Source organism: Dermacentor silvarum, chromosome 1 (genome assembly GCF_013339745.2).
Source record: "Dermacentor silvarum isolate Dsil-2018 chromosome 1, BIME_Dsil_1.4, whole genome shotgun sequence".
Taxonomy (NCBI): Eukaryota; Metazoa; Arthropoda; class Arachnida; order Ixodida; family Ixodidae; genus Dermacentor; species Dermacentor silvarum.
In genome coordinates, this window is record NC_051154.1 from 35,197,868 (window position 1) to 35,207,858 (window position 9,991).

The window sequence follows — 9,991 nt, forward strand, 5'->3', positions numbered from 1 at the left end:
GACAAGCGGTATAAAACGCCCTTGCGAATTTCTCGCGGGCAAGCCAATGAGTTAAGACGCTTGGTGCGGTTAGATTTGGCCACTTCGACAGGCTGAACCGCTGCAATTAGTAGCGATTGCACATGTTCGTAGAGTCTTCTGCACTTAGGAAAGTATACATTGCTCTGATAATAATGATATAAAATCAGATAAAGCGTAACAAACAAAGCCACATGAACGTCTGAATCCATAAGCACGAACATCAGACAAATCCACATACTACCCAACATTCCAATGGTTGCTGAACGATTGCGACGCCGGAGTTGCCTCTAGTAATTATTGTAGGAAGCGCTACGACAGGAACGACCCTATTCTGTGCACACTGCGACGGTTGCTGCATTCGAGATAGTGCTCCCAGGAGCATGCGCCGCCTAATTGACATACAGAACTGCGCGGATTGCTTGTCACGATCGGCAACTTTGATAAGCGCCTTCGTTTAACACGATACCCACTCAGCCAAGTGGCGTGGCGTGACGTTATCAGCCAGCCCGCGTGGTGTCATTGCCCTACGGCGCAATGATACTGTACCCTCAGGCCATGCGCACGTCCGGTAAAACAAATTTAACGCGCTTACAAATATAACCGCTCCCTCAATAAATACAGTGCGCATATATCTGCATATATAGTCACGCATGCTCATGGGCGCACTATCTCGGATTGAGCAACCACAGCCAGGCTTTGCCTCGTGCACCGGAACGACTGGAAAACAGTGAATTATGGTTTGATTTATCCTACCACGGCCGCTGGATAATAATATTTAAAAAAAAGGCGCGGTTCGCCGCTTCCGGCATGCTGCAATGGGAGCGAACGTGACAGCCCTAGTTGCATTCGCGGCCGCTTGGCTGTAAAGTCCCTGTATAGTAAAAGTACCACCAGTACCATCATCTACTCCCTCCTCCGCCGTCTTCTCTCCTAAAACGCTTGTTTTTTTTTCTTTACTTTTTGCTTGCGAAAGCAAGTCGATGGTGGCGCCCCTCGAAAGCCCCCGTTGAAGCTTTCAGACCGGGCCACGGCCGGGCTCGACTGGCGCGCGCGCTCTTATCCAGCGTCCGTGATCCTACATGCCTAATAGACAAATTCTGCAACAGAAGTTCCCCGGACTGATGTATGCGGGGAACATAGTGCTACTAGCGAAATATGCAAGCGATTTACAGAGACTTGCGAATAAATGTGGCAACGCATATCGGCTCTCGATTATCTTGCACCAAGAGGAATGTTCATGCCTAAACGGTTATCTTTCGCGAGCGAGCGCACGTGTCCATGATTGACGGGTTGGCGTTGCCTTCCCTTGAGCATGCGCAGATAAGTTTTGTGCCTTCCTTGTTTTCCGCCACTGAGCGAATTTTCAGTTGATAGTCGGCGTTTGTGTTGTCCTTCTGGTTCCTAACTTGTCCGTGCTAGTGCGCCGGCCTCTCAGTGGCATGAATTCCTACCAACTTGCTCAACTTTCATTCATTTTAAAGCTTGCACTGTGCGGTAGTAAGAATATACGCGTATGTTATGAAGCGCATGTGATGTTCACGCAACGCCGAACCTCAGACTTAAGCGAGGCGCAATGTCGTTTTCTGCTCGTGTAGATACTTTTTTGCAGGCGGCTCAAGCTGTTGCAACGATGTTAACGTGTTTGCCGAGGCACTTTCTCAAATATATTCGATGTTGCATATACTTGGATAATTTATTACAAGCGAAATTACTTTCATACAGCTCTGTCCCTCCATGCGGTACTGATCGCAAGAAATGTAGTTATGAAATTGTCAAGGTAACCACTGAGTAGAAATTCGAATTTTCCAGACGAAATCGTCCTTACTTTGCAGCATACAATAAACCATTAGTCTCCCTAAATAACGAGCCCCAGTAGTCCTAGAAACACAGTGGTTAGCTTTTTTTTTAAAGAGTTGTCCCTACGCATGCAGACCACATAATCTAGCTGCTCTTTTCTTGTAATAGAGAAAGATGCTCTGTTGTTTGGTTGCCTGCGCACGTTGCAGAACGCGGACATCGCACTGGGGCCAATTTCGGTGATGGCCGAGCGCGAAACGGTGGTGGACTTCACTGTGCCCTACTACGACCTGGTGGGCATCTCCATCCTCATGAAGAAACCCGAAGTGAAATCGTCGCTTTTCAAGTTCCTCACCGTGCTCGAGGGAAACGTGTGGGGATGCATCCTCGCAGCATACTTTTTTACAAGGTTCGCGACATTTTCAATAAACCACTCAACAAACGCGCAGTCGCTCTAGTCCACAGTAACAAAAAGGAAAAATAGTCAGGCTGATTATCATTTGTCAGCGTGTGGTAGGCTTAATTGCACAACTATGTCATCCTATTTACTATTTGAACTCAATGTTTTCGTTAAATACCGGGTGCTCAAAATTAAGCTTTCCAGAATTAAAAAAATCGCCTTTGGCAGGCAGCATAATTTGTATCGTTGAGCTGGGTTATTCAAAGATGCGGATATTAGTAGCACGAGAAATCGAAACACATATTCAACTATTTAACAAACATTGACTAACGAACTTCTTAGTTAATTACTTTACGACAGATATTGCAATTTACAAATTGTAGCCGGGGAGTTTGGAAGACGCATCCACATAAAATGAATTTCCAGGATGACACCAGTTCCGAGGTATTATTTTCCAAAGTGTGGGACGAAATACATGGGCGTTCCAGTTACTTTTGTGCTTGAATGTATAAAACAGCATTTTGGTAAAAAAGTAAGTGGAACAACAGTGCATCTTTACGGCGAGTTTGATGGCGCATATCTCCAAACTGGTGTCATTCTGGCAATTCATTCCAAGTGAATACGCCTGACAAGCTCACCGGCTACAATTCGTAAATTGCAATATGTGTCGTAAAGTAATTACCTAAGAAGTTAATTAGTGACTTTTTGTTACTTAGTTGAATATGTGTTTCGATTTTTCGTGCGACTAATGTCCGCCTCATCGAATAACCCAGCTCAATGATAAGAATTATGCTACCTGCCACAGGTGATTTTTAAAGATTCCGTAAAGCCTAAAAATGAACACCCTGTATAACGGACGTTACTATACTGCGCTATGCCCTCTCAGTCGAATGTCGGTCAGCAATATTAACTACATTTATTTGCCAGTTTAAACGCTTGACAGGTCAGATAATGTTTCTGCATTTGATGTTGTGACGACCTAAGAGCTTCCAAAGTGTCGGCGTATGCTTGGAAGACTTCTATAGGCCGTGAACAGGATTGCTCTGCTAATTGCTTTAATATAGGCAAGCATCTATTGGTTAAGCAGCTTTGGAAAATTTTATTCAGTTGTTGTGCTCCTTGAGTATCATTGCTAACGATGCGTGATGGCTTAAACTAAGCTCTACTGTACAGCAGCAATGTTTCTATCAGCCTTTAATAAGACCAGCTTTGTTTGCCTTTAATATTTCGATAAATATACTTGACTCGTGCGCCATTTCGGAATAAGCAGGCTCCATAATACAGCGTATGCATGCTATGCCTGGTTTCGGCGGCATCAAATTTGCTACAAAATGGTGTCCGTTATCATGCGACCCTTCCTCGTCACTTTTTTTCGTAAATTTTTACATCCCAGTGGGATGCGCATTTATATTCTGGCAACGCGAGATTGTTTGGCTAGGGGAATTGAATAATTGTCTGACAGCAATAACCTTATAGATTTGGCAATCAGCGGAATACCGCTGCTTACATGAGTGTCCCATTCCTCGCAGCTTCCTCATGTACCTTTTCGATCGGCTGAGCCCGTACAGCTACCGAAACAACAAGGAGAAATACAAGGACGACGAGGAGAAGCGAGACTTTAACCTGAAAGAATGTCTCTGGTTCTGCATGACATCGCTCACACCCCAGGGTCAGTGCGTTCAATGTCTATTCCATCCCAAGCTATCCCATGCGCTAGCTTGGGAACAGCTGCTGTTTTGAAAATGTACTAGCGGATGGGTTCGGTATTCCAACTCTCTCCAAATAGAACGATAACACGCCCTGCAGTTTCTTCGTATACAAGTTCTCAACACCACTTCTAAGTACATTCATATATACACGCGATCACACGTACTTTTCCACTAACCAAACCCCGAATAATTGGGTTCATTTTATTTATATTGCGTGCCACGGACCTCCTACGTCAGTAACTTTTGCTCTCTCTCTCTCTTTTCATACCAATAAAATTCCAACCAATTTTCGCGGTTCCATCAGGGTTGAACGATAGCGCTTGTAGGTTACGTCCACCAAAGATATATGACTCCTCTGAGGCCATGAGGCCCTGACTGGGATTTTTGATTACGTAAGAATTAGCCTCAAAGCTGTTCGTATTTCAATCTGAGGTGAATGTTTCGCAATGCGCTTTAGAACGAACTTCAAAGCTCACGTGCAAAGCAGGTATAACATCTCAGTCCCATTGATCAGACAACGGAAGTCGTCGTAGGAGAGCGCGCCGTTTGTAGGTGGCGGTTATAAACAATTTTTTTTAACGCTCTCTCAAAACGATGAGAGAAGAAATGTGCCATATAGGGTATGTTTATGCGGCTGGAACCAATTTAGTTCGACCAGAAAAAAGAGCTTATTTCCTTGCGCAAAATAATTGTTGGAGGACTCTGTCGAGAGTTGACATGGGTTTGACAAACCTTGCATAAGATATCGCACGCGTTTGCCAACTTGGTACCTATTTGCACCACGTAAACGTCGGACGTGAGGGCCCAAGCAGAAGAGCAAGGGGGATCCCGGCCGCGGCGGCCGCATTTCGATGGAGGCTAAATGCAAAAACGCCCGTGTGCTTGCGTTGTAGTGAACGTTAAAGAACCCCAGGTGGTCAAAATTAATCCAGAGCCCTCCACTACGGCGTGCCTCATAATCAGAACTGGTTTCGGCACGTAAAACCCCAGAAAAAAGAAGAAGATCAAGGGCTGATCACGGGCTACATAACGACACCTTTAAGCTTGCTCATCGACAATTTGGTGGAACTCGCGAGCCTTTGCCATACGCTGCATTTCGGGTTATCGCGCCGGAAATATGTTTTGCGTAGCCTCTGGGCCGGTATTTTGTAGCGATGCGTTATGTTTTATTCTATGCTAGCCTCATCATCCACCGCTCACGACCGGCTGATCCCGTTGATAACGTGAGCAGACCGTCGCTCTGACCAATGACCAGCGCTAAAAGCACAAAAAATGTGGTTGATCCCTCTTATATAGGAATCGGTATAGAACACGAAAGTGAAACGTGTCTTCACAGAAGTAGTGTAATGTTTATTGCACATTGATATATAATGTCTATTGGTGTTTTGTGGCTAAAGCGCCCTTAGGCGTTGATGCACCCACGCTGACGCCTGGTGGCACGTCTCCTCCATCACGACTACCAACGTCGATGACCATGAGCAACCGTCGTGCATATGGAAGCTGCACTACGCTGCACACGCTAGCACAACGCGAAAGACGAAGCACGTAACTGACACACTAATACAACGCGCAAGACAAAGCACGTAACTGAATCGTCACCGAGTGAAATCAGCGCGTACAGCGCGTCGTAATTGCAGCCTCCGCGATCAACTTCAGAAACATTTTCAGAGCTAATTGCGGAGGCCACGCTCCGCTCTGCTGAGTACGGTGAACGCCACCTAGGTGGCGTTGGTAGTGCTTCTTGATGCCAGCGTCCCTTCGAATGCTGGCATCGAGGCGTCGTAGTGCTGATACCACCGAAGCGTTCACTGTCGGTGCGCGTTAGTGTCATAATAGACAGTTTTAGCAGAGCGTTGCTTACGCTCCGCTCCGCTAACATTTCACGCACACCACTGGCTGCACGAAGTGCGTTGATTTGGCTTGTTTGACAAGCGCGTCTTCCAGAGACGCCAGCCACGCGCGCTCAGCGTGGCTGTAACACGACAAATCAACCAGTAGACGCACCCTAACGCTCCGCTCAAACGGCTTCGTAGCGGACCGTGGGCAGCGTTCTTCGTTCCGCTGCCGATATGAGCGTTGTGCGCACGCGCATTAGCGTTCCCGCTTGCGTTCCGCTGAGCGGCTCTGCGCGAATCGTTAGGACACAACGGTCTGAGCGGAGCGGGCCGTGAACGCTCTGCTAAAACTGTCTAATGCAGTACTTCTCTTTTCTGCTCGTAGGCGGCGGCACCGCCCCGAGCAAGAGCGCGGGTACACGGAGGAGTGTTAGATATATAAGGCGCGTCTGTGTAGCTCTCTGCAAATGCGTTTGTGGCGCAATGGGTTAAACGCTCGGCGATCTATCGTCGCGGACCGAGAGGTCGTGGGTTCGATTTCCAAATTTTGCATGTTTGTGGAACTTTTTCTTCTGGTTTCTTTCTTTGTATTATGTTCGTTTATGTTCGTGTGACGTATTTCCGTGACGGAAATACGTCAGTGAAGTCTTGGTGGAACCCGGCATAAAACACTTTCGTGTTAAAAAGGCATTAACATCGGAAAGGCATCGCTACAAAATACCGGCCCAGATGTGCATTCCACCTTGGCTATTTATGCTGGTGGAGCCAACGAACCCACGTTCATGAGAGGATCATAATGGGAATCGTTATGTTTCACAGATAGCACAGACTCAGAGGTTGAGACATGCATCTTACAAAAAGAGAGGCTGTCTCAGCAGCAAATATACACAGAAAGAAATCGTACACAGTCGAAAAAAAATTCTACAGCATCTAAAAACGGTTAATGTACATTAGCAACACCACAAAACATTACCATTCATTGTAATTAAGCAACGAAAATCGCCCACTATTGCACTGACTCTGATATCGGTCCGCGTATACATTGCAGCTGCGGGTAGCGATTTGACGTCGCATTCAAAGGTTGGGAGGGGGGGGGGGGCGGTATGTGTCTGCACCGCGTCCTGCCTTCGCGTGTAAATATTCGTTCCTTCACTGGCTCTCGCAAACACGCAGGCGGTGGCGAGGCACCACGCAACCTTTCCGGACGCCTGGTGGCGGCCACCTGGTGGCTGTTCGGCTTCATCATCATCGCCTCGTACACGGCCAACCTCGCCGCCTTCCTGACCGTGTCCCGACTCGACTCGCCCATTGAGTCCCTCGACGACCTCTCCAAGCAGTACAAGATTAAGTACGCGCCCCAGAAGGACACGTCGTCGATGACGTACTTCGAGCGCATGGCCTACATCGAGTCCAAGTTCTACGAGTGAGCAGCGTTTTTTAATGATGGTGATGATTTATTGCCATTCCCTTTGAAACGAGGCGGTGACAGATAGTCACCTAGCCTACTTGAGTTAATCAGGTATGCGATACATGCATTTCATTCTAGCATTTGTGTATACATCTCCTTATATTCTTTCCCTTCCTCAAAACTTCTCTACCTCCCTTGTACCGCACCTAAGCCGGTAACGGATCCGGTCGTATCAATCTCTTCCCTGCTTTTTTTTTTTTTGCAATACTCAAGCGTCTCTTGCTTATCTCGACTGCAGACCGGTTGATGCTTTCCGCCATTTTAAATCCAGGCGCTTCTGGAAGGTGTACGTTACCTCCGGATCTCACTGGGTGAATCCCTTCGCATTCCATTAGGATGTGCTGAGTGGTCTCCGGATTTTCGCTGCAGTAGACACATGACTCATCTTGTTGCGAATAATTGCTCCGGTATGTTTTTGTCCTTAGGCAACCAATTCGAGCCTCAAATAGCAAGACACTGCCCTTTGCGTTATCGTACAGATTTTGCCTTCTAATTTCTTCCCATTTCTATAGATCATCATGGTCTTTTTTCTTTCCATTCTTTGCATCCAATTCACTGTCTCTGTTTCTCTCACTTTCTTTTGGATGACTCCTGGTTGTATATTTACACTTTCAATTACCCTGTACTTGGTTGCCAACTTTCCGCTTCCTCCATTCTGTGTCTTCCTCAATTCTTCCCCCATTCTATTAGCGCAACTGACTGCAGCGCCGCGCAGCGCCGAATGTCAGGGTAGGACTCACCACGACAGGGGGAAGGGGGATGAATTGGTTACTTTCCCTTTTTCAACTACGATTTGCTGCCAGTGTGTTTGCAGGGCCTCCTTGCGCCCACGTCCGATGCCACTGAAAGGCGTCGTTCGCTGCATCAGCATGACCGTACAACAATAACGAATATTAATGGTCAGTCATATATTCTTTTACATCAGATTCCTGACTATAAGTAAAACAAACAGGTTTGATTTTTCTTTCTTGTTTGTTCATTCACATTATTACATATGTGGGTGGCCAAATTTGCGCAGATTTCGCCATAATCGCCGATTGCTTGCTCTTATGAAAATGCGTCATGTGTTGTTTGACACACATTGTTGTATGAATTTCACAGGATTCGTGCGTACTTGTGTATGCATAGCAGTAAGACTAACTTAAATGTTTTGTGCGCGCGTGTTTATTTATTTTGCTGTTCATGATGGCGTACCAAATCTCTGTTCATTCCACTTTGTTTTGTTTCGAGCTGTGATTTGTTGTACCTGTCGGTAGTGCAGCAAGTAGAGTAGGCCTAGTCAGAAGACAGCCTCCTTTTGCCGTGAGCATTTCTCGAAATGTCCGAATAAGAATGAAAGTGAACTTAGTGGCCAGAACAGCTATAATGTGGGGACAACTGGGCCAAGTTAACTTAAAATCAAGCACACTGCACCACATCACCTTCACCACATTACACGTTTTGTTCTTGATCTTAAGTTTGATTTTTCAGCATTTGGAAGAACATGTCCTTGGACGACACCCTGAGCGACGAAGAGCGGGCGAAACTGGCAGTATGGGACTACCCCGTGAGTGACAAATACACCAAGATCTGGTGGACCATGCAGGAGGCCAGCATGCCCACGGAATTTGAGGAAGGTGTGCGAAGGGTCAAGGAGTCCAAGGGCTCGCAGGAAGGGTTCGCGTTCATCGGTGAGTCATAGGCGAACCAGTAGAGTATAGCGATCGTTGGTGGTCTGTCTTCACGAAGACACAACCCGCCGCACATAGCACAGCGGCTATCTGGAGTTCAGCTGCTAAAGACGCGTTTAGAACCCGGGTTTGGTTAAATCCCAAATCGAGACTCAACCACTGTGCCGAGAGCTAAATGCACGCTCAACGGGTCCTTGGGTATTCACATTAAACCGCATTAAACTTTCTAGCAAAAAATAAAAAAAGCAACAACAAAATCATATACGCTTAATCACTGTAGCGATATCACCCTGTGTGTCGTTCATTGACGTCAGCACACGTGTCTTATGTAAATGCATTGCTCGGGACATCGAAAAAAAAAGAGATTTGAGTGCGCCACTTTTCTGCTATAGCTAACGACGCCAGAAACAGGCCGCGTTCGAGTACGCTGTTCAGATTCGCAAGAGGAGCAGTCAAACAGAAAACAGCAATAACATCTCGACTTGAGCTTGGTGGTAAGTCTTTATGTTAGAAAAACAACACTTGAAAATGCAGACAAGGCACAGGGCTTACTGCCAAGTGAAGCGTTTGTAGCACAGTAAAAAAATAAGAAAACAAACACAAAGAAATAAATTACTCCATCTCCCGCTAAAGGGAACCATGTGTGGATGCCAAGCAGCGGGGAGATGGTTAGCTTGAGCGGGAGATGGTTTCGCGGCAGCGGCCCGAGCGCTCATCGCGGCGCTGCACAGGAGAGAGAATGAGGCGCGCGCACTCCGTCATTTTCATACCGCGGAACTACCGTGGCGCCCCCAGCGGAGTATGCAGCTGTCGCACCACCTGTCGTGCACGCCGCTCCGGATTCCTAGAGGAGAGAAAGGGGGAGCGTAGGAGAGGAGAGAGAGAGGGGGAGGGGACGCGCATGCGCTGTGGGGGTGTGGGACGCCGCGGGAGGGACGGACAAAGCCCCCGCCATAAGCTGCTTCGCATCTAATAAATTCAGTGGCACTATAGCGGTTTAAAGCGAGAGAAATGCGTAAGCATTACTTCGCACCTCTTTGTGGTCCCGGATCCATGATTTAAACGGCGTTCACCGAGCCCACTCGACCCAC

At 47.1% G+C, this 9,991-nt stretch overlaps 1 protein-coding gene across 1 annotated transcript in view; it reads left to right on the forward strand.

The window, feature by feature from the left end:
• Positions 1-9,991, forward strand: part of LOC119460091 (ionotropic receptor 25a-like) — a 39,681-nt gene that overhangs the window by 23,780 nt on the left and 5,910 nt on the right. Inside the window, 4 exon segments of the mRNA XM_049672948.1 lie at positions 2,028-2,227; positions 3,748-3,887; positions 6,936-7,185; positions 8,701-8,900. Coding sequence (XP_049528905.1) covers positions 2,028-2,227; positions 3,748-3,887; positions 6,936-7,185; positions 8,701-8,900 — 790 coding nt within the window.